This window comes from Balaenoptera musculus, chromosome 4, assembly GCF_009873245.2.
Source record: "Balaenoptera musculus isolate JJ_BM4_2016_0621 chromosome 4, mBalMus1.pri.v3, whole genome shotgun sequence".
NCBI lineage: Eukaryota > Metazoa > Chordata > Mammalia > Artiodactyla > Balaenopteridae > Balaenoptera > Balaenoptera musculus.
Window position 1 is genome coordinate 22,793,068 of NC_045788.1, and position 25,539 is coordinate 22,818,606.

General features: G+C 43.4%; 1 protein-coding gene across 10 annotated transcripts in view; it reads right to left on the reverse strand.

The window, feature by feature from the left end:
* Positions 1 to 3,532: 3,532 nt before the first annotated feature.
* TFDP2 (transcription factor Dp-2) overlaps positions 3,533 to 25,539 on the reverse strand; it is a 174,309-nt gene continuing 152,302 nt past the window's right edge. For 7 of the 10 annotated variants that reach the window (XM_036849902.1, XM_036849899.1, XM_036849896.1 and 4 more), the window contains 6 exons: positions 20,576 to 20,722; positions 17,714 to 17,782; positions 13,463 to 13,614; positions 9,023 to 9,189; positions 4,937 to 5,042; positions 3,533 to 4,725 (listed from right to left, as the gene is read on the reverse strand). In XM_036849902.1, coding sequence (XP_036705797.1) covers positions 4,542 to 4,725; positions 4,937 to 5,042; positions 9,023 to 9,189; positions 13,463 to 13,614; positions 17,714 to 17,782; positions 20,576 to 20,722 — 825 coding nt within the window. In that variant the 3' untranslated portion in view covers positions 3,533 to 4,541. The remainder of the gene's footprint in view (positions 4,726 to 4,936; positions 5,043 to 9,022; positions 9,190 to 13,462; positions 13,615 to 17,713; positions 17,783 to 20,575; positions 20,723 to 25,539) is intronic. The other 3 variants (XM_036849897.1, XM_036849906.1, XM_036849905.1) reach the window with 1 other exon arrangement.

Below are 25,539 nucleotides of genomic sequence, written 5' to 3' on the forward strand. Positions count from 1 at the left end.
ATTCACAGGCCTTCGTGTAAAGCGAAGGCCCTGTAAGAACAATACAGGATTGTATCTGAAAGTACAGCTGCACAGAAGTAAGCGAATATACTTTCTTCTGTCACAAGAGCGAAGTCAGTGAACACCTGCGGCCACTGAAACGTCTGTACTTGTCAGGGACTCCCAGGTCAGAACCGGAGGGGCAGAGTTTATGCCCTCACCTTTTCTTCCTTAGCACAGTGTGAGTGTAGGAGTAGGTGGGAAAACGGGATCCCGAAGGTTATCTACGCACAGCTTTCCAGAGAGATCTTGGCTAATTCCTGAGAAATGTAATTTACGTGGGCATTAGCTTGATTCTTTTAGAAAACGGTAAAGTCAACGTCAGACACTTTTTCCTTTTGGGTAAGTGTTCGGCTTGAATGGAAGTTAAGCAAATGAACTGAACGTTGTATGACTGTGAATCAGAGGGCAGGGAGGCACGTTTCTGAGGGCCGCTCAAGAGGCGTCATGCGGGGCCCTGGCACACACCGTGGGTCTGGATAAATATGTGTGAGTGATCGTCAGTGCTGGGGGACCACTGCTTCGGGTGCCTGAAAATGGGGAACCTAGTGGGGGGAATGATCCTCAGGTAGTCTTCAGCTCTGCTAAAACTAGTCCATATGCAGGATAACAGATTCTCTTTTATACATCTAATATAAAAAGTAGATCTTTATGTATCTAACAACTCGTAAAACTAGAAGAAAACACCTAGAAAAGTTCTCCATTTCTACTCACTTTCCTATTGTGTAGGTTCAATTGGAAGGTAACAGAGCCAACAAGGAGACCTCCATGGGTTAGAATGTTCTCTTAGTTTACGGCTACTGCTGGTAGCTAAGTTTGGTTTTCTTTCATTAATAAATCTTAGAAATTCCCTGACAGACTCCAAAATGTACACTGAAAGCTGGAAGAGTGGGGCCTTTGGAATTTAGCAGAGATTTCCAAGTGCACGTTATGGGGGAGAGTGGCCTGGTAGGGAGACCTTTCAATTGTCTGATTCAGAACAAAAGTCACTTTCTCAGGGGGCCTTCCCTGGACACCGCCAGCCAAAGTAGCCTTTCCGCCACTGCCCCATGACCCTGTCATTTTTTCCATAGCACGAATCAACCTGAACGTCTTCTGTTCTGTATTCACTCAAACACTTACTGAAGGAATAAATCTTCCATTCACTGGCCAGCCCCTACCCTGCCGGGACCACTGTGGCAGTGCAGCCTTAAAGGCCACCTCACAGATGTGCCCGAGGGGAGGGGGCTGGCGAGGTGTCAAAGGCCACTTGAAGTGACTCACCCAGGCTTCTCCCCGTGTGTGGTTCTGGTAGGAAGAGCTGAGGCAGTCCCCTTCCTTTGCTAACCCCGCCCCACCCATGCCCGCTATGCTCTGACCGTCCCAGGGCCCAGGTTACACCCAAACTTTGCTGCCTCTACAACCTGAGCGGCCCAGAAAGGGCTGTGTTTTAGCAAACAGCCGAGTTTCTGATGTCTGCATGGCTAAAGTGAGCCACTCCTTTGTGGAGTATCTCCGCTTGAATGACCTGCAGGGGCTCGTGTGTATCTGGGGGCTGACCCCGGCATCATTTCTCAAGTAGGGCAGAGTATGGTGACAACTGTAAATTCTGCTAATGAAGAGAGTTACCCTCTTTATCCTGGTAAAATGGCAGCCAACTGCAGACAGTTTTCTCCCCACCACTTCTAGAAGACAGGGGTCATTTGTAAAGTTTTGCAGGGGGGCGGGCAGTGCTGAGAGGTGAGGAATCACCGTCTTAGCACCTCCTTTCCTGGCCCCTCCCCGAGGTCCTCCATGATCTTAAGGCACAGTTTATGTCAACACTTACTGAAGCTGCTCCCACCACCTTGTCATCACAAGAGAAAATGAAGCGGGTGAGACAGACGCACAGCGGGGAAGGGCAGGAAGTGTGGGCGGGTGCCTGGGCGCCGTAGGCACTGCCTGGACCCTCCCACATCAGGGCCAAAGACGGCAGGCTTGGCGCCACCTGCGTGGGTGCTAAACGGATCACGACTTCACGGACCGGGGGACGCTGTGCACCGGAAAGGTTACCGGATACACTGGCGCTTGAGGGAAAAGGGGACTCTTGAACTTCCCCCAAGCAGCGTGTAACCAGCACCCTCTGGGAGGGGTGTCCGCGGGTGTGTACACGTGCGTGCACAAATAACCCCAAGTGCTACTCCTATAGAGAAGCCTGGACCACAATTTCCTTTTTGTTTGTTTGATTTCTATATGAAATTGTGACTGAGTAATGAACTTTAGAACCACATAAGTCTGTTTAGGGGAGAAGCAGAAGAATGACAGAATTTCTCCTTCTAAACATCGGAGTCTAGCTTTCTGCTCAGGTAAAGCCTTACGCCAGTGACACGTCCTGTGACCACAGTGCGACTCTGTTGGGCGTCCTCAGCAGTAACCCAAGTGTGTCACTGAGGAACGGAGGGCCACTTCCTGCCAAACACCACACACCGCTGGCTGCCGTGGCCGATGGGGCACCAGTAATGAATGGTGAGAGTCTTTGGTTGCTTTTTCTTTTAAACCCATATTTTATCAGCAGCAGCAGAGAGAGAACAGAGAAAGGGATCAGTGCCCCTCGAACTCTGGCAAAGCTCCTGCTACCTGGTAGAGGAGTGCTCACGATTGGTGTGCCTGTCATGAACGCTGGTGTGCGGCCCTGGGACCTGCGGCATGGTAGTCTGACGTCTGAAAAGCCCGCCGTGGCCCTGGGCCTCTCCAGGTCCCCGCCGGGCCCCTTTCAAGTACAGGGGCAAGAAAAGCTGGGCTTGGGAGAGGGAAGGCAGCCTGAAGGAGACCTGGCTTTCCCTGATGGTGCAGCTGACACCTTCCAGGCAGAACGTGCCCTGGAGGCCCTCGGGCCCTCCCTCCCACCCGCCCACCCCGGCCTCAGGGGGGCCCTCCGGCACCTGCCTCCGCCTCTCCGGCCCCTCGGCACTCTGAGTCTGCGCTATGGGCTATGGCTTATTCCTGACGGAATGCGTTTGTCTCAAAGGAACTTAGCGCTGTACATCCTTGTGTACGTACTGGTTGGGTCAGCCAGGCCCCTCTCCGCCGGCTCCCCCGCGGGGCTTAGGAAAGAGCAGGTTTGGGCTGAGCTCAGCGCCGAGCCCATAGACGCTGGATGCGTAATCATCTCAGGGCAAATCCAAATGATTCAAGTCAGAGATTTAGAATTACTCTTCCACTATCGTTTGCTCCTTTCCAAGGCCTTAACTAATGTGCGCTTAAGTAAGTCGGGGTCTGGCCGTGGTGGCAGTGTCTCCACACTCGTATTCAGAGGGGCGGGAAGCGAACCCAGCAGTGAGCGGTTCCCAGCGGCATCTTTGGCTCTGACCTGACAGTCTATGTCCTGATCTGCACACCCAGTCACCTGGAGTGCTCAACCTTTTTTGGTGTTTCTGTGAAACACTGAATATCGGGTGACTTTGAAATGCGTTTGACCCAGGAATCAACCCAATATGGTCATTTTGATGAATGAGAATGTACCAAAGGTGACATGTACAGGAAAACATTGCTGTTCATATTCTGGAAATACTTTTCAGACAAAAGTAATGACAGTTCATTTTCACAAATTGCACACTGGGTGAAATCATACAATTACGGCAGGGAACTATAAGCAAGCAACTCGGTCACGAGGACTTGTTCCTTTGTTTTGTTCTAGGTGAAAAAGCTGTATGAAATGCATAGCTCTGATTAAAACGATAGAGACAATTTCCTTCTCTTGTAAAACTCCAGATTTAGGTTGCTGGCGAAAGGCAGTGCTGGCAAAGTATTTAATGCACGTGGAAATGCTATTCTATTTTGGCTTCCAGAAGTAGCCCTAGAAAATTCTATGCACCAATGCATTGGCTAATAGTGATCATTTCAGTTTGACTATAAATTATTCTAAATGTCACTTAAGTACTCAAGAATTAGCGTTCGCTCCTTTCTAGAAGCCGTCTAAGGCAGCTGATGCGTAAAGCACCTCGACTAGACTTGCACCTAGTTCAGCGGTTCAATCTGCGCTCCTTGGGCCACGAGGGTCTCCATCCCTCGCTGTACAGCTCCTCCCACCGGGAACCTCTCGTGTTCAGCTCCGCCTCGTGAAAGGCAGCCCAGAGCAGGGAGCGGGGCGTGGGGCACACGGCCGTCGGGGACTGTTCATGGAGCCACCTCGGCAACAAGGAGGGCTGCGTGGATTTGGGGGCCGCGGCGCCCCGCCTCACGGAAGATAAATGCGCTGCGCTCGTGCTGTCAATTCAGGGACTATCCCCTCCGCCACCTCCGAGTACATGCTTTGTTTGCCATGTGATCTACTGCTCTGTCGTTCAGAGTTTTCATTCACACTACGTTAACTTTCATCTCAATCCTCTCAGCCTTCAGGTAATTTGCTTATTGTGTTTCCCTAGTTTTCACTGAACACACAGTGCAAACAAAGGCAAAGACCGAAGCAATCGTTTCAAACACAAGAGCTCACACTAAAAACACACATGAGCATCAAAAAGTAGAACGTGGGTTTGCGCCTGTCTTTATTCTGGGGAGGAGGAATCCTCCTCGTCCTCTTCCTCGTCTTCGTCGTTGAAGGAACAGGGGGTCTCGCCTCGGGACTCAGAGCAGTGAGAGGCCGCACTGCCGGACTGGTGACTGTCTGGGGCAAGGAACCGCCCCGTTGCTAAGGCCACTTCAGCATCCAAGCACAACCCTTGGTTTACACTAGCAAACAATTGAAAACACACAGGCTCATTAACGTGGTAGATGTTTTAAGTTTTGGAAAACACAGGGAAAAGAACCCGGGGAAGCGGGGAGCCGCGGGCGAGCTCTGCCGGAGCCGCTTGGGACCCGGCCGGCGCAGCGCGCTGGCTCTCCCCTCCAGGGAGGGTCAGGGCTTCGCGGCTCGCCCTTCTAACCCTGAAAAAATACGTACCTTGATTGGGACAAGGTGGCACCAGTGGTCAGGTCTAAGTTTGAAACTGACTGGGTAGAGTTCAAAAGCAGTCCCTGATTTAACCACGACGGTCCTGTGGAGATATCTACAGGGAAAAACAAAAACAGATGGCAGCTCTGTAAGTTCCGTGGCTGCTTTTGTTATGGCATGAAGAAAACACAGACAAGTAAGGCCATCGGCCTGTTCTAAATTACAGCCGGACGAGTCTCCTGCCCTGGGAAGAACCCCGGTTTCTTCAGCTTGGAAAAAAGAAATTTCTAGAACATAAGCGCGGGGGAGTGGGGGAGAAAAATACAGGAAGGCAGACTACAGCAGGAAAGAATTCAAATTAAACCAATCGCAGACTCTCTTCGTTCTTTTTTCTTACAGAAGCCCTCGAGAGGGCAGCTCACACAGTAGAGAGAGCTGTACGACTCCTGGACACCCGCCGGACTCAGCACAAAAGCCTCTGGCCGGGGTGTTAACGAGCCGAGCACGAGTGGGTGGAGACAAAGTCAAGTCAGAGTATCTTGGGCTGGAAGGACAGACACATTTTTGCCAAAGCCCCCCAGCACGCCGTCTTTTCGTGCCCACTGGTGAACTCAGTGCTATTAGGCACCAGAGGTCTAGTCTTCTTCCTGGTACCCTCTGCTTTATAACTTGAACTAGACCTTATTTTAAAAGGCCACGCACAGTTGCGTTTTTCATGAGGGCGAGACAGGCATTGCTGTTTTAGTCTGTATGAACTATTTTGGCTACGTCCTTGCAATCTCATTTTCTATGCATTTACCATAGTTCTCCTATCACAACCTTGACCAATTCTTATTGTACTTCGACTTGTTTAACCCTTGTCTCCTTATCTAGAATGTTAGCTCAGAGAAGGCAGTGACTGGAACATCTAAGATCTAAGTGTTACTGCATGAAGGAGTATCATCTCTTTCAACGGTGAGTTTACAACACAGGTGGTAGGTACAGCAGAAATGCATTCCTAAAAAAGAATCTTATTTGACTTACGTTGTGAGATAAGACCAAGTGTATGCTGAGAAAGTGTAATTTGCCAAATGAGCTTTTATTATATTTAATCAAAATAGTTCTATAATCACTGTGCAAGAAGGAAAAGAAACTGTGTACTGGGATTGGAAACTCCACTATCCTGGCACTACCTGACCAAGTGAGAGGCTTCCCACGTAGGAAAAAAGTGAACTAAATGACTACATTCATTTTAAAATGGCCTTGTGGATCTTTTCTTCACAGGCGAACTAAGGCAGCTGTGGGAAAAAAAAAAAAACCCAACAAAAACCCTTCAATTCTAAGAAGAAGAGTAGACTTTAAACACATACAATAAGAACAAGTCCGTACATAATGAAATTAAAGCCAGAATCCTGTGCTAACTGTTATTAATTAGTATGTATGGAAACCTTCTGCCAGAACACATTTTCTTTTCACAATGGCTCTGAAAAGCCAACGTTTCTTTCCTTCCTAGCACCCACACAACGGTTCTCACAACGCTCAAGAGCTACCCTGTCCCTCCACATACAGAAGGCACACGCTTCTGCTTCTGAACTAACCAGAAAGTCTGCATCCCAGTCTGCAAACAAGGTCACGAAGAGATCAAAGCCACAGAGCCCGCCTAAGCGCCGTGAGTCTTTTCACTGAGAATGAGCTAAAATAAAGTCCTGGTGATTTATGGAGTAAGAGCTTTATGCAGACCCTGCTGGACGGCTAGGATGCCTGAGCTGCTAATAAAACAGGAGGTCCTTCTCTGGGGGGAGGGAGGGGAGAACGGAGCGGGTCGGGGTGAGGATGGCGGGCTGGGTCGCTGAGGGGCAAGAAGAGGGGGTCACATTTGCAGGAGGCGGGTGGTGTGAATTTAAGAACTAAATCCAACAGAAACCAAATCTCAATCAACAGACTCTTGTGTTGTGACTAAAGGGCCAAAACCATAAAACAAAATAAAAACTACCTCTTTGCTTATATTTGACTTAATATACTTTAGAATTTCTCATCATGTTTTAAAGGCATTTTAATATTAGTTCTAGGTAGTAATGCTTATAAATGAAGGAAACTGGCAAAAGCAAAGGCAAAAGAATGCTTTTGTCCAAACATCCAAGTTATATGTGCAGAATATACCACAGTCTTAGGAACTAGGACAATCATAAACAAGATTTCTGAATTAGTGAAAATCTGAATTTTAGAACATGCAAAACATAGTGTTTCCATTTTCAAGTATACTCACTATACTCTTAAAATAAAACACCCCAATTTAAAAATGGGCAAAGGATCTGAATAGACATTTCTACAAGGAAGATATACAAATCGCCAGTAAACACATGAAAAGATGCTCACCATCATCAGTCATTAGGGAAATGCAAATTGAAACCACGGTGAAACACCACTTCACATCCACCAGGATGGTTGCAATAAAAAAGATGAACAAGCGTTGAGAAGGATATGGAGAAATCAGAACCCTGGTACATTGCTGGTAGGATTGTAAAACAGTACAACTGCTTTGGAAAATAGTTTGGCAGTTCCTCAGAATGTTAAATACAGTTATCATATGACCCAGCAATTCCACTGCTTGGTATACACCCAACAGAACCAAAAGCTTATGTTCATAAAAAAAGTACAAGAATGTTTATAGCAACATCATTCATAATAGCTAAAAACTGAAAACAATCCCAATGTCCTCCAATTAACAAATGGATTTAAAAAATGTGGTATATCCACAAAATGGCAATAAAAAGGGATGAAGCAGGATGGATGAATCTTGAAAACATTACACTAATAAAAGAAGTCAGTCACCAAGGCTACATATTATATGATTCCATTTATATGAAAGGTCCAGAATGGACAAATCCACAGTGACAGGAAATAGATTAGTGGTTGCCAGGAGCCGGGAGGAAAGGAGGACTAAAGGGTGACTGCTAGTGTATGTGGGGTTTCTTTTTGGGGTGATAAGACGTTTTAGAATGAGATAATGGTTGGTGATGACTGCATAACCCTGTGAATATACTTAAAACCACTGAATTGTACACTTTAAAATGGTGTATTTTGGGCTTCCCTGGTGGCGCAGTGGTTAAGAATCCGCCTGCCAATGCAGGGGACACGGGTTCAAGCCCTGGTCTGGGAAGATCCTGCATGCCGCGGAGCAACTAAGCCTGCACACCACAACTACTGAGCCTGTGAGCCACGACTACTGAGCCCACGTGCCTGGAGCTCGTGCTCCGCAACAAGAGAAGCCGCCGCAATGAGAAGTCCACACACCGCAACGAAGAGTAGCCCTGCTTGCCGCAACTAGAGAAAGCCCGCGCGCAGCACCAAAGACCCAATGCAGCCAAAAATAAATAAATTTTTTAAAAAAATGGTGTATTTTATGGTACGTGAATTAAATCTCAATTTTTAAAAATTACAATACCATTTCGCATCCACCTGCTTGGGAAGATAAAACTCACTCTGCAGGTGAGAGTGTAACTTGGCAAAATCAAATTGGAAAGCTGTGGCATCATCTAGTAACGATGAAGATGCACCCGACTCTGACCCAGCAATCTCACTCTGTACACTTGCACACGGTCACCAGGATATAGTTACGGGAATGTTCGAGGCAGCACTGTTTAAATATCAAGAGACTGGAAACAAAACTAAAGGTTTATGATCAGTAAAATGAACAAATAAATTGTGCTTTACCCACATATTAGAATTCTATGCATACTAGAATTCTATGTAAAAGTGCATCAATTACAGCTATATGAAATCATGTGGACAAATCTAAAGCACATGATGTTGAGTGAAAAAAGTCAAATCACAAAAGAATATATCACTATGATTCTATTTTATGTAAAGGTGAGAATTAGGCAAAACTAATAAATTGTTCCTAGCTTACTATATTTGTTTGTGTTTGTGTCTCTAAAGAAAAGCAAGTAGTGATAAACAAGAAATTCAAGAGAGAGGTTACATTTTGGGGTAGGGAAGGGCACAGAATTGAGGACGGGCATACAGTGGGCTTTAATTTTCTATGAGAAAGGTTTTAGCAAGTTAGGGTCAGACATTTAATCAAGGACAACACTGAAAAAGCATGAGTTAACATACCTGTGATATAACCTTCTAAAGCCTTTGGCACCAGTGATTTAGCAAGTTTCAGATCCTCCAAGGAGCATTTGCCTGACTCCAGGCCAAAGGACATTCCCATCCGCTTCAGCACTTCTATGTCATCATGAATCTCAAAGGTGTTGTCAAAATTAAAAAGGTATTCAAACCTGCATCAGGAAACAAAGTTAGTGTTGGGTTTTCTGCGGTATTGGGGAGGTCTGAATAGTTCTGTACTCCGCATATTCAATAAAAGAATGAGGACCTAAGCCCAGCTACAGTACTAGAAATTGTTGCCGTTTAGGGCAATGAGTCATTCTGCTGGGTTCAGAAGAATGACATCTCACATAAACCACTTGCCAATTAAAACACCTTTCCTGTGACAGACAACAGGAGTCCATAAATTTCAGCCCTCATTAAGCTGTGGCAGACTGGAGACAGAAATTTTGGTCTAAATCTAATACTTTTCAAAGCTGTCTATAACTTTGTCACAAAAGATAAAATATTAAGGAAGCCTTTCCATGTAGGCATTTTTCCAAAGTAGATATACAGGTGAACAAAAGACACACGAAAAGATGCTCAACATCGCTAATCATCAGGAAAATGCAAATCAAAACCACAATAAGGTATCACCTCACACCTGTCAGAATGGCTATCATCAAAAAGACAACAAATAACAAATGCTGGAGAGGGTGTGGAGAAAAGGGAGCCCTTGTGCACTGTTGCTGGGAGTGTAAATTGGTGCAGCCACTATGGAAAATAGTATGGAGGTTTCCTCAAAAAATTAAAAATAGACTACCGTACAATCCAGCAATTCCACTTCTAGGTATTTACCTGAAGAAAACAAAAACACTAATTCAAAAAGATAAAGTGCACACCCAATGTTCACTGAAGCATTATTTACAGTAGCCATGATATGGAAGCAACTGAAGTGTCCATCAATAGATGAACGAATAAAGATGTGGTATGTACACACACATACAAAAACACAGAGGAATATTACTAGTCATCCATAAAAAAAACAAAACAAAAAACTTGCTGTTTGCGACAACATGGATAGATCTAGAGGGTATTATGCTAAATGAAATAAGCCAGGCAGAGAAAGACAAATATCATATGATCTCACTTATATGTGGAATCTAAAAAAATGAAACAAATAAAAATAGATTCATAGAGAACAAATGGGTGGTCTGTTGCCGGATGGGAGGGGCTGAAGGTGGTGGGTGAAATAAGTGAAGGGGATTAAAAGGTACAAACCTCCAATTATAAAGTAAGCCATGGGGATATAATATATAGCATAAGGAATATGGTCAATAATATTGTAATACGTTTATACAGGGAAAGATGGTTACTAGACTTATTACGGTGATCATTTTGTAATGCATGCAAATGTCAAATCCCTATGTTGTACACCTGAAACTAACATAATATTGTATGTCAACTATACTTCAATAAAAACAAATAAAGCAAGCAAAGCAGTCATTAAAAAAAAAAAAAAACGCAAAGAAAGCCTTTCCAATTTAATATCTAACTTTCCTACTATGAGTTGGCCTAACTAGGGTCGAGGAAAAAGCATGTTGGATGCTTACTTCATTTTCATGAGTCAAGTGTTAGCTACACCATACCTTAGATGAGCAGAAAATGGAAGACTTTTCACAAACTAACCAACCCCCAAATCCTGTCTTGAGGGCCTAAGGAGTAAAAACGCCACAAGAAAAAAGTGTCATATATAACACATAGCGCGTTTCCAAACGTTTCTGTAAAGTACCAAATCAGGATGCCCAGCTGCCTGGCACAGGCTTTCAATAAAGAGGTGACTGTAAGAAGAAACAGTCCATCTGACTCCCAGGCTATGCCCTGCAGCACCATCACCCAGAGCCTCAGCCCCTCAGGGACAGAGTGCAGGCAAAGTTCTGGGACAGGGGTGGGCTTACGTTGTCATGAAATTCTATTACAGTCACGTAGGGGTAAAACTTTTTATGCTAGATCTTAAGGGCAAAATTTAAAACTTAAAGCACAATGCCACATTTAAGTAATCTGAAGTATATGAATTTAAATAAGTACATTCACAGAAATTCAGAAAAAAAAGAAACCACACAAAATCTGGAGTGGATGCCTGCCCCAGGGGTGACCTCAGGCAGGCATACGTTAAAAGCTGAAGGTTTCCTAAATGTAATCGTCATTGTGGGAAAGCCTCCTGGCTAAGGGGAAAGGATTGCATCACCAAAGTAACTGAAAGACCAGGCTTTTGCACCCGGCCTTGAATAACAAGCTCCTACAAGCAGCTCAGAGCCTCCTTCCCTCCACTCAGGGGAGGGCGAGGAAAGGGCACGAGTCAGTAACCACCCAGGAAGGACAAGAATCCGTAATTCCCTTAGGTCTCTGGTCCCCACGCTTTCCTGCTACTCTTTTAGACCTCAAAGATTAACCAAAGAAGAGAATTTTAATGATTTCCCACTAAACAAGAGACTAACTAGAGAGAATAACTAGAATTCTAACAGTCTGTTTTTCCCGAAAATATGTTAACCATTCTCTATAATTCTCAGATTTATGAGAATATGTGACAAGTCCTTGCAGACACATGTTTCTGTAAAGAATTTTAAGTGTGTGAATAATAATACATCTACCATTTGGGCTGGTCCTTTATGAATTTAACGTCTGTAAACCAGCAAGTTAAATACTTTAATTCTTGTTTTTACAGAGGAAGAAATGAGATCTCAGGGAAGTTAAGAAACTATACAACTAGAGGAAAGATTGCAAAATGCATCTTCTGACGTCACAGCCCGCACGGTCCCTACTATTTCTACTTGTGTCTATAGCCTTAATTACCAAATACTCTAGAAATCCCTGTTGTTTCTCTTACTCTTCTTTTTCTTCTTTTTTTTGGTTCCTTCTTATTTAAGTGACCCATAATCTCTGTATGCAATCAAGACAGGGAAGCAACACTGCCAGAGAAAAGAGTGGGAAAAACCAGGAACGGTAAAGCCCCACGGTGATGCAGTAGCTCTAAGAGACTAGAAGTTCCAGTCCCCAGGACAGTCCTAGGCTATGCCTCTGGCACCGATGTGGTTACTGAGCCCTCTTTTGCTCTCAAACGTGTCCCAATTTGGATGATAAGTTATATGCTGACTCCTTGGAAAAGTAGCTAATATTTACAAAGCACTTTCCATGAGTCAGACCTCTTAGAGGCATAATATTATTTCATCCTCACAACAAGGCTAAGGAAGTGACAGAGGCCCTGGTATCATCCCCATTTGTTCTTTGGACACAGAGCTTTGAAGCAGTTAAATGGGGGAGCCACAACCCACACTTGTGTCTGCCTCACTCTGTACCCTATGCCCTTAACGACCTCGATACTGGTCACAGCCTGAAGACCACTACTGTTTCCACGAAGGGTAAAATAAGTTACAAATAAATTCTGTATCTTGAAAACTGCTATTTCTCACTTACTATGATAAATATTGCCATCAATCTTAGTTAAAATGAAAAACATGCTGGTGGGAATGTAAACTGGTGCAGCCACTGGAAAACAGTATGGAGGTTTCTCAAAAAATTAAAAATAGAACTATCATATGATCCAGCAATCCCACTTCTGGGTATACGTCTAAAGGAAATGAAGTAAGTATCCTGAAAAGATATCTGTACTCCCATGTTCATGGATTGCAGCATGATTTATAATAGCCGAGGCATGGAAACAACCTGTGTCCATCATTGGATGGGTGGATAAAGAAAATGTGGTGTACTTAGAAAATGGAATACTCAGCCATAAAAAAAGAAGGAAATTCTGCCATTTGCAATAACATGGATGATGGACCTTATATGTGTATCTTAAAAACCGAACTTATAGATGCAGAGAACAGACTGGTGGTTGCCAGAGGTTGGGGGTTTGTAAAATGAATGAAGGTCATAAAAAGTACAAACTTCAAGTTATAATAGGAAAGCAAGCAAGCAGAGAATGCATCTAGCACTTTCATGTCTATTCATTCATTATGAACAGAAGCACACTCAAATATGATATAGCAAAAGAAACAACGGCTTTAGTGCCACAGGTTGATCTCAACTATTTCCACCATAAATGATGACAGTAATCACTAGTGAACCTACCTTGTCCCAGACCCTAGTGATGCTCTACTTTACTGCAGTGACTTGCCCAGACTTACACCACATGCGTGTACATACATGCACATCCTGGCTTGGGCACCAGTATGCCTGTAGCACCGGCAGCACAGTGCCAGGCTCAAGAGAGGGGGCTGCGGAGGGTGAATGAGGAAGCAAGCGCTACTAGATGACAGCACTCCACGTCTGAAAAGCTGTTGCATGAGCCCCAAGGAAGTTAGCCTTGGTGGGCTCAGATAATGGGTACAACCTTCTTTATTTTGCAAATGATAGGAATCAGGTTAACAGAAGGTCAGCCCTGCCCTCTGCCGCTGGTTCTCCACTTACTTGTCACTGGAGATGCTGCAGTCTATGACTGTTTTTCTGCTTGTATTGATGATTATAAATGGCAGCTGAATGGTGGAATTCAGAGCTGGAGGGCCCTGGTTCTGCTGTTCATTTTGCCGATTTCTCTGTACCAGGTTTTTGAAAGCGATTTGCTGTAATGATCAACAAAATTACACATATAGTTATTTAACGTGGATAAGTGAGTTGGAACTAAATGAATTAAATACATTTAAAATATAGTTTAAAATTAGAGCATTTAAAGAGGCCCTTCACCTACGAGTTAATTAAACATTTAAGAAAAAAGATTAGAATGATCCAACTCAATAAATGTATTTCGAGGGAAAAAAGTATACATTTAAATGGTGTCAAACATATCCTAATACAAAAAATGGGGCCCATAGTTTCCATCAAACATAGAAACAGGATCTTACAAATCTGGGAGAGCCAGTGGCACCTGCAACTCTTCTTAAGAGTGATACAGCGAAAGGACTTGTTTTCTGTTTATCTAACACAGACTCCTGAGAGTTTAGGGTTAAATACGCCCCTTAGATTGTCTAGCCCAGAAATATGCAAACTTTATAAAGCCACAGAACGGTTTCTTCAAATGAAATCTTCTGGGACACCCACTGTTTATAAAACAGATGAAAGCATCCTCACTCTGGTTGGCTGCACTGGAGCTGAGTCCTGAGCCCGGCCAGCTCTGCCCTCATTCACCGCTTAGGTTCCTTCCCAGAACTTCTAAGCATCTTTAGGGCACAGTTTGGAATCTGGTCCAAGCCCCTCCCCACCTGATATTTTCCAGATGAGGGAACTGAGGCTTAGCATTGATTATAAGGTATATAAGGCCTGAATCTTTACAATGAATCTTGCTCCTACTTTTAGTTATAACCATTAATCAAAAGTCAAAGAAAGAGACCCTGCCACCCCCTTTTATTTTATTTATTAAAAAATTTTATTTTATTTATTTTTGGCTTTGTTGGGTCTTCGTTGCTGCGCACGGGCTCAGTAGTTGTGGCGCACGGGCTTAGTTGCTCCGCAGCATGTGGGATCTTCCCGGACCAGGGATCGGACCCGTGTCCCTTGCACTGGCAGGCGGATTCTCAACCACTGCACCACCAGGGAAGCCCCCCCACCCCCCTTTAAATAAGGCAAATGTATCTCAGAATTCCACAGCTAGAAAGACCTTACGCAGCCGAAGTCTTTCATCTGCTTGTGGAACAGATACTGGTTTAAAAAGCTCCTGAAGTCACAGCCTTTCAACCCTTCCATCAGCGTGTTCCCTCTTCTCACCCAGTAGTGATGCATTTAAATTATTTTCTATGTTTTAGCAACCTTACCCTACGAGTGTTTATTTTAGGTCCTGGGCCTTAACTGAAGCTTGATTAAAATTACTGTCATCTTAAAATGGCTGGGTGCTATCTCCCTAGAAAGTAAACATTTTACTCTTTTAAAATGCACAAAACAGAAGGGAAACCAATTTATTCTAGCCCTGACAGTGTGTCCAGAACCACCACTGTCAACACCATTCATTACCAAACATTACTTAAGTCATACTTATTAATTTGTTCTTTTCTGCTGCTAACAAACTAAGGCTATTTTATATTCAATGCTTAGTTCACTTAATAGAGGAAAAATATGCTGAAACTCTAACATTGGGAAAAAGAATTATATGTTTGAATACTTCTGCCTAGCTTCCTTACTCTTCTAGAAAAAGCATCTCGGAGACACTCCCATACTCTTCCTAGCTTTGTGGTCCTAGTGCCATGGGAGGGCCTCGGTAGAGGGGGGAATATAAACAGCGGTAAGTAAAAGTTTTTATATATGTATGATTCATTGTTAAATACTGTGTACATTTAATAGCATCAAAGATTTTTCTTGTGCAAAGCACTGTGAATACATATATAATGTTATTTGGATAGTAAAAAGAAAAATCATTTCCCATTTGTTTTAAATCGATTTCCTTATTTGTTGCCCTTTGATTGATTTCCTTCAGCCTGTTGTTCTTTTCCAGGCTCATTAACATCTATTTCAGAGGCTAAGCAGCTTCAGGTGTTATTCAGACATTCATTTTGCCCTGCATTAGTAGCTCTGGAGAAGATTTACTGGCTGGAAGGGACAATGATACAGACAGAAGTAGGGCATCTAGATTACCTGTAGGCAGAATCTACTCACCCCATTCCTCTCCCACATCACCAAGGATGAAACAGAAGTGGTGCCATGTAAGTAAAAGTGACCTGGGTCATGTTGATGTCAGTAGCTGTGACCTTAACTTGTTAAAAAAAATTAAGCTAGCTTAGCCACAGCGAGGCAAATTTTTCTTGTTTAGGGACAACTTGCTTAATTTTACGAGGAAGAAATAAGCTATATGTCTACCAGAAGATTAGAAGTTATTCTTGGGGTTTCATTTTAATGTTTAGAGAGACTTGCTTTTATAAATGTTGACAGCTAGGTTATGCCTGGGTTGAAATCTTCCATAAACATTTACTTTGAGAGACAGTAGAGAAAAAAGAAACTTAGGACTTTAAAAATTAAAAAAAAGCAATGTTCATTGTATAAAGATAAACAGGGGAAAAAATATTCCAGTCCATCCTCTGTGCTGGCCATCTAGGGATGGGAAAGCCCCACATACATGAGGGCGATTTTGCCCAGCGCAAGTCTTTCTGATAAACAGGTAATTACAGGCATACGGGTAAACAGGTTTTTAGAATAACATATGCCAAAAATCAAGCTCCAGAATGTTCCATGAGGGTTTTGAGGAAATGTGAGGAAGGCCTAGCACAGGGTTTTAGGGCCTGTGAGTTGGGAGGGAAATACTGCAGACACTGCGGGGACAGGGACGACAGAGGGGCAGCCGGGGAAGGTGACGGCGAGGCAGGCCAGGTCTCTCAGCAGGCAGAGCTGTACGGGGGGCAGCACAGGAAGCAACTGTCAGCTTTCAAGTTTTGTTTTTCTTGTAAGCTGCAGAATGCTCTCTTCCAACAAAGCCTACTTTGGAAATCCAGTATGAAAAGTACAGAAGACGCCTGGTCCAGAGGTAGTTCCCACAGGGGCCAGCGCGAGATGCACGCAGAGCAGCCAGAAGGCGGTGCCTAGTGAGGAGGGACATCACGGGGGGGGGGGGGGGGCTGCCTGTGCTGGGGGAGCCTCTGTTCCGTCTACTGGTGCTCCCCTGCCCCGCTTCCTCCCCTCCTTCCTCCCCAGACCACACGCAGCTGTGGAAGGGCTCCGAGGTCTTCTCCTTCCTCTCTGATGTGCACGTAAATGTGAAACACAAACGAACAAAGAAAAAGAAATACACGTCTAGAAAGTGAAAAACAAAAATCTGGGAACGTGTAGGAATACTTAACCCATTCTGTCCATGAGACAAAGTGAGTATTTTAGGGGGGAAAAAAAAAAAAGTTGCAATTATTTGGTAATTTATTGCTTCCTTTGTTTCTGAAAAGTAGATTACACCCAAAGTGAAATAGGACCTATGGTTGTTCAAATCCACATGGATTTCATGATTGGTTGAAAGCTTTTCATATAAGGATAATTTGCTGATTAAAAACAAAAGTATAAAGACTCGCTGGCTCATTTTACAAAGTCTTTCTGATTGGACTGAAAATGACTCTCTGTACTGCTCAAAGTGAATTTTTACACCAACTGCAATTACCAAAAATAGGGAAAAAAAGGTCCATCTACCCTGTGATTTTACCTCACATGATTTTATACAAGGCCTCTATGATATTTTTTTTAAACTACCCAGATTCTAGACAGTTATCAAAAAAAAAAGCATAAATACAGGGATCCTTATTACACTGTAAAATTTAATTTTCCTAAACAGAAATGCATTTTAAGTTTTGGTATTTCTACAAAGCTTATTATGTTATAATGTCACTTACAGATAATAAATATTACAGGTGGATTAGATTATTTTACTCAAAGCGCCTAAAATTTAACTAGCCTTACTCCTTGATGTTCCAAATAAGGGCTAAAATAATTTCTGTTCAGAGTAAGGATAAGAGTCAAAAGTAAACTGTTGCATAATATGTTCCACGTTAGAGCTGCTGTGAGGCCCCCTGATGTCGGCGAGAGATGGGGCAGGCAGGTCGTGAGCACGGTGATGAGCTCGGGCGTGGCGGAGGCTGCCCTAGCACAGCCCCACCAGATACTCAAAGGCACCCAAAGCAGAAAACGCTGACTCAAAGCAAGTAAGGAGAGAGGGCAGAATACAGGTAGAGAAGGTAATGAAACACATCCCCGCTTCTTTACCTGCAGGAGAAGTTCCTGAAGCTGGGCCCGCTTCTGCTTTATCCGTTCTATCCGCCTCTGCTTCTCTATCTTTAAAACACAGGTTACAAAATAGCAATGAACATATGCAGAGTAGAAAGTACTGCTCGCTTTTCAGGTCCCAGTTCTGAGATATCGAGAATTTTCTTTAGAGACACTCAAGCCGTTTTAACTACGAACATCAATAAAGGCAAATCACACCTTCTGGGGTTGGGTAAGCAAGCAGGCAAGACAGCAGAACTGTGGCAACTGCCATCATAACGACAACCATCCCCTTAGTGAACACTTGCTCTGCAGTACCTGTTGCTATTCATTACAGAAGTGCTAATCAGAGTAACAGCTAACACGCGGTGAATACCTACTCTACTTGCCAGCACTCCGCTGAACCCTGGACACATGTTCTCTTAATTCGTCTTCACAAAACCCTAGAGGTAAGTACTGCTGTTACCCCTTCTGCAGTAAGGAAATGGAGGCACAGAGAGGGTTAAGTAACTGCCCAAGGTCACACAGCTGGTGAGTGGCAAGAGCCAGGATTTGAACCTAAGCCACCTGGTTTCAGAGACCCTATTATTAATTCCTTTGCTCTATGAACCGCCAAGAATGAGGTAAGATCTCATTTAAGATCTCCGTTTAACTGCCTTTTAAACGGTCACAGCTGCTAATACAGAGAGACTACATATTCAATACGAAATCCCTAGTTGTTGTAAGAAACATGCTTATGGGACAAATCTCCCAGCTTCAAATAACTATTATTTTCCTCACTCTCACAGCTACCTAGAAAACATATATTGGGGTCTGAATTTCCCGTAGATGAATTCCTCACTGTGTCTTTGGGCAAAAGCCAACGACATCTAATAAGACATTTTTCTTATCTACTCCAGCAGCGTATTTCTTTTTCTTTTTTTTTTTTTTGGGCCGCGCCTTGTGGCATGCAGGATCTTAGTTCCCCAACCAGACGCGCGGAGTCTTAACCACTGGACCACCAGGGAAGTCCCATAAATATGTTTTGTTTGTTTGTCTGTTTCGGCTGCACCGCGTGGCTTGCAGGATCTTAGTTCCCCAACCAGGGATGGAAGCCGGGACCACAGCAGTGAGAGCGCCGAGTCCTGACCGCTGGACCGCCAGGGAACTAAGCAGCGTCTTTCCTGTTTGCTCCCCATCTAGTCCGCACCGAGAGTTTCTCTCATGGTGCCTTCTAACCACTACCACACTTGAATCCTAAAACACTGAAGACCCACTGTAAAATCTGGGCTCTCCCCCGTTTGAAAAGATGCTGCAGGGGGCTCCCCCTGTGTCTGAAGCTGTGACAGGGCAGCCCCCATGTGCCCCTCATGCTCTGCACCCAGCCCGGCCAAGCTGTACTGATGCTGCCTCTAAGACACTTCTCCAGCCTCACTGCCACAGCCAGAGCTCAGCCCCGCTCCCACCCAGCCGCCCTCACTTTCCCTCCTCATCTTCCTGTCAGTTCGACTTCCAACCCACTAGTAGAGTGACCCTTTCGAACACACGCCCTCAGCCCTCTTCCTTATCATTCTCCAGCAGCTTCGGTTGTTGATGGGATCAGGTCCCTACTGCTTTAGCACCCAGAAACCTATGCCCCCTCTCCTCGCCTGTACCCTGGTCACACCCGCTGCGGGCATGCCCTCTTCAACCTGCCTCAGCCCGGGCAGTGCCTCTGCCTGGAGAGCCCTCCCTGCCCTAAACCACTTGGCAAACTCCTACTCCTCCCTGAGGACTGAGCACAGGGATGTCTTTTTCTTGGTAAAGCCCTCCCTTATCTCCCTTTCCAGAGAATCTGTACATACTCCTTTCGCAGGAGTCATCACATTTCTGGTTAACTCCTTTTACCTTTCTGTTCTCCTCAATTAGTATGAAAGCTCCTTGGGGTCAGAGATTTTGTCTCGTATAATCTTTGTTTAAGCACATGGTAGATGCTAATAGATTACTGCTTCCTGAGTCTTTGTGATCGGCTTAATATTACTGGTAATTAATATAACCCTCAAATTTCACTCTATCAGGAGGAGAAAAAAGGACATATCCACTGCAGCACATGAAGAACATTATTCTAGAACTTCTGATGACTGCCTGGTTTCTCCCTCCATCCACAAGTGTAATAATACCAAAATTTTTTGATTTGCTGGAGGGAAAAAGGGACTAAAAAAAACACGAAATCAACCATATTCACCTCTAAAGCTGTAGTCAGCCTTGGTCTATTACCTTCAATGGCCATGACGGTAAAATTATGTCAAATCAATTTAGAAATAGTATGTCAGGACACATGCTCACTTAGGAAAGATTTTGTCTAATGATTAAACTCAACAGAATAAACAATGTTTTGGCATATATCATCCACAAATTCGTGTAAGCTGAACATTCCAATAAGGATTCAAATGAAATACCATACCATTCTGTTGCCACTGATTCTAGAGTCAAAGGTTAAATACAAGAAATAAACAGCCAACTTGATCCATTTTTTTGGATGGATACAGCAAACATTTCATCAAATAAGAGAGCATTTCTATCACACGAGTCACCAAACATTTATTAGTAGAGTGCTCAGAATGAAATTAGAATAAAATAAAGATCTCCAAAAAAACAGTAAAAATCAAGTCATTTAATTTCTCTGTCCCTCGGTTTCATCAGGACATGAGTCAGACTAGACTTCTCTAAATCTCCTTCCAGTTCTAAAATTCTACATAGAAGAATCTGCTAAAAAAAGGGCATACTATACATGAACAAACAATTAGGAATATTTTAATACTATGTGATTATATTTCTAAATTAAAATGTCTCCGATGTAAAAGAAAGCAAACTACTATCTGGAAACAGACTTTCCTCACTTACCTCCAGGTTTTGACATTCCTGAGCAGAATTGGTAGGCAAGCCAATCCACTTGATTTCTTTTTTTTCCTTTGAAATTATGTTCATTGCCATTAACACATTTAAAGCATCATAAACTCTTCGCCTAATGTTCTTCTGGTCATAAGCCTGCTAAAAAATATTTTTATTGAGTCATAAATTTTAAAGGTTAAGATACAGTCACAGGATATTAGAATAGTTAATTAATATTATTATAATATCTTCAAAGTCCTGAAAGAACTGTACACACAGTGAAAGTATCCTTCAAAGGTAAAGATGAACTAGATACTTTCAAGCAATCTAAAACATAAAACAATCTTAAAAATAAAGATTATGTTACCCACAGATCTAAATTAAACAATACTAAAGGGCCTTCTTTAGGTAAAAGAAAGATAATCTAAGATGGGAGCTTGGAGATATAGGATGGAATGAAGACCAACTCAAAAGGTAAATCTCAATACTCGCTGTATAAAACAATATCTTGTAGAGTCTAGAATATATATAGAACTAACATACATGACAATAATAGTACATATATGAGAAAGGCGTAATGAAGTTAAAGTGGCTAAGGCCGTGCAGTGCCCAGGAGGATATCAGACTTTGAAAAGTCCAGGACCCATGTTTTAAGCTCTAGTAAACAGCGCTTCTCAAAACGTGGTCCATGCACTAGTGCTGACCTGCGAACTATTACTAATATACAATGAAAATAGTGAACTTGCACCAAAATATAATCACACAGATCACTACACACACTGTTTAGTTCAACTGACTTTTTTTTGGGGGGGTGGGGGGGGAGGTTAGCAAGACTTTCTTAATGAAGGAAACTGTGTTAACTTACATTGTGGAAAAGCCCCTTATCTCACTGTGCCCAGGTGGGTCATAAGAACCAAAGCCAATCAATCTATGAAAATAAAGGATGGTGGAGCACTGAATCAATTTAAGTATAGAACTAAACTTAAATAAATGGGAGATTTAAGTTATAGGACTGAATGTAAATATTAGAAATCCTGACACTGTAGAAATAATGATAATACAACAACAAATATCAGAAGGAGGCAGCAAAGGAAGTCTGCTGGTTTCCTCCTCTTTGATATTGGAAGGGGCATGAATTCAAAGCGGATGAACTAAGTACCAATTTTGGCACAATATATTCATTTAAAGTCATAAAAACAACAATAATAATAATATTCTTTTAACAACTGCCACTAATATATTCAATCTGAATCCTGTGGTAGAGGGGAAAACTGGGAGATGGGAATAAATAATAGGCATATTGATTTATTTTTCCCTCCATAATCAGCAGATATTGGTCTACAGGTGATAAGAAATAAAATACTGAAGTTACTTAAAGTTGTAAAAAAAACAACAAAAACAAACAATTAAAGAACTACAGACTACAAACCTTCCAAATTATCAGAAAAAAACAACAAAGCAGTGAATAAACAGAAAAAAAACCCAACCCTTGCTTATATTTGGGAGTGGGGTGGGTATTTAGTAAAAATGTGTGTATGTTACATGTTGAGAAGTGCTAGGAAGAAATGCCTCATTGTAGTGACAGCTGAGTGAAGATTCGGTGGAGAGGAGAGAGAAACCATATTGATCCCCAGCAAACAGAATTCCAGGCAAAGGAAACAGCGAGTGCAATGGCTTGATTAGGAGCATATCCACGAAATCTGTGGCTGGAGTGTAGGAACTGAGGGAGTGGATAGTAGGAGATGAGAGGTAATGCTGGGCCAGGTCGCACGGGGGCTGGGAGACCGTTTAGAGAACTCTGAAGCTCACTGAAAATCAGAATGTCATATACTTTTTTTTTTCAAGTGCCCAGGGAAATTAAAAGAAAAAGAAATCACTGCATAATGGCTCACAAGAAAAATCTCAAAGCAATCCCCCCAAAAAGGAAAAAGTTCAACTCACAATTTCTGATCATAGGTAATAAAGGTAAAAATTCATGACAATGAACAAAAATTCCTACCACCTGGAACTATAAGAAACTTTTCTAATGCAATTCTTGGGTCAAAGAGGAAATTAAAATCAAAGTTACAGAATACCTAAAGAATAACATATCGGAATCAATGGGATATGGCTAAAGCCATGCACAAGAGGAAAAGGTGGGACTTCCCTGGTGGTCCAGTGGTTGAGAATCGGCCTTCCAATGCAGAGGAGGCAGGGTTCGATCCCTGGTCAGGGAACGAAGATCCCACATGCCGCAGGGCAACTAAGCCCGCACACCGCAACTACTGAGCCCATGCACTCTGGAGCCTGCGTGCCACAACTAGAGAGAAGCCAGCATGCCACAATGAAGAGCCCATGCACCACAGTGAAAGACCCCGCATGCCACGATGAAGATCCCACGTGCCACAACTAAGACCCAATGCAGCCACATACATACATACATATATACATACATAAATAAATGGAAAAGTCACAGCCATAAAGACTTCCATTACTAAACAAAGATAATAAAAGTAAATAAAGTATACATCATAGTCTGCAGGGTAGAGAAATCACAAAAGTAACTTCAGGAAAGAGAACAGACTATTAAATACAGATAAAAACAGAAATCAACTGCAAAACAGGAGGTCGATACAAACAAATCTAAGAGATGTTTTTTTTTTTTTATTCTGGAAATATAATTGCAAATAATTTTGAGAGCATGGATGAAATGGAGGACATTCTAAGAAAACATAAAATAATAAACTGACTCTTAATGGAGAAAGCAATTGTAAACAGACTAATTACCAAAAAAGAAACGGAAAAAGCTATCTAAACTCTGCCCCCCACCAAATCACCAGGCCTATTTCTATAAAATTTCAGGGAACAGAACTAGACATCCAATGCCATTAAATCTGTGATGGAGTAAAGAGAAAGAGAAAACCTCTAAATTCACTTTATAAAGCCAGCATAACACTACTAATCAAAATTGCGAAGATGGTACCGAACTGCAGACGGGCGCCACGGAGGCCTGCGAGCAGGTCCAAAAGGGGCCCTTGAAGCTGAAAGGCGTCGCAGAGCTCAGCATGACCGAGCAAAGACAAGGCCAAACGCCCTGGAAGCGACGGGAATGAGCACAAAGGACAAGGAGAAGAGGTGTGGCCTGGAAAAGTGGACCTCGGCCCAGGTGGCCTTGGAGGAGATGCAGCAAATGGAGAGGATCCTGAAGAAAGCATCCAAAACCCACAAACCGAGAGCAGAGGACTCAACAGAGACCTGGACACGCTCATGGAGCACTACGACATGCCCAGAGTCAGCTGGGCAAAGTGGCTTCCCTGCCCCAGGGTATGGAGTGGCATGGAAGGGACGCAGAAGGCAAAGTTGGGGTTATGTTTGGTGCCTTTGGTATTTTCCAGAAACATTCTTTTACACACACCCTTGTGTCTTCTGCTGAGACAGTGCTTTTCAAAGCAGTGTGCCCTCATTCTGGACTTGATTAAAGTAAGACTGTCCTTTTATTCTATTTTGATTTCTTGGTAGCACATAGGAGGTAAACCATTTTAGTTTGGACTGGGAATTTTTGAAAGTTTATCCAGAGATTAAGGTTATTTCTGGGTAAGTGCCATGGAAAAGTGTTTTCACCCCTGAGCTGCATCTACCTCTTTGACAGCCATCCAGCTGCCTTTGCCTGAATGAGGCTGACTCCAGAGGACAAGGAGCTAATGCCAGGGTAGCCTGCAGCATGTACACCCCTTTAGGGCCCTGCCTGGGCTGCCCTGCCAAGCTCCCTCTAGCTTGGGGCTTCTGCTCTTCCACCAAGAGCCTGGGGAAGCTGTTTGAAGCTTCGTGGCCTTCAGTCGGCCTCCCCAGCCACCTGGCCAGTGAGACAACGCAGCCTGGGCAGCAGGACCACCACCTAAGGCGAGGATGGAATATACCCCTTGTCCCTTTCTGAATCTGGGCCAGCTCGTAGCCTCTTCTCCCAATACCCCATTCCCGACATGTCTAGTGAGTGTTGCCAAGGCAGACGTTGCTAATCGAGCACAGCATTCTTTGTAACAGAACTCAGACACGGTCTGCTTCCCTACTCTCAACACTAAGATCGAAGTAGTTCCCGTATTTATTCAGACTTGACACATTAATGTGTTTGGCATTCCTGGCCTAAGGACACCTCAAGGGTAATGGGACCAAGGCGGCAGAGTCCCAGCACAGACAGACATGGGTGCAGTCAAAAAGGAGGACCCAGGTTCTGATGCTGGAGAACCAGGAACTTTGAAGGCCTATGTGTACTCACTGGATAAGGATCAAACTGCATATGCTACTGGGAGAAATGTCTGTGTTGACAAAGACACTGAAAGAATAACAAAGCCAGAAGAGAAACCAGTCTGGGACTCATATATGAACTGCAGACTAAAGGGAAAAAAGTTATTAAAAAAACAGCAAAGATGGTAAAAACAAAAGTAAAAAAACCCCCTCACCAACCTCATTCATTAATACCAGTGTAGGGGCTTCCCTGGTGGTGCAGTGGTTGAGAATCTGCCTGCCAATGCAGGGGACACGGGTTCGAGCCCTGGTCTGGGAAGATCCCACATGCCGCGGAGCAACTGGGCCCGTGAGCCACAATTACTAAGCCTGCGTGTCTGGAGCCTGTGCTCCGCAACAAGAGAGGCCGCGATAGTGAGAGGCCCGCGCACAGCGATGAAGAGTGGCCCCCGCTTGCCCCAACTAAAGAAAGCCCTCGCACAGAAACGAAGACCCAACACAGCCATAAATAAATAAATAAATAAAATTAAAAAAAAAAAAAACCAGTGTAAAAATCCTAAAATTTCAGGAAACTATCCAGAATTTGATTAAATTCAGCATCCATCCCTAATTGTTTTAATTAAGAAAAAAGAAATAACCATTCATTAAAAAATTAAGTTATGGTTACTATCATCTCAAAATAAAACCTTTATCATAATTAAGGTTTCAAAACTACAAATATTTCCACTAAAGTCAAGAATTAAAGACTCAATATG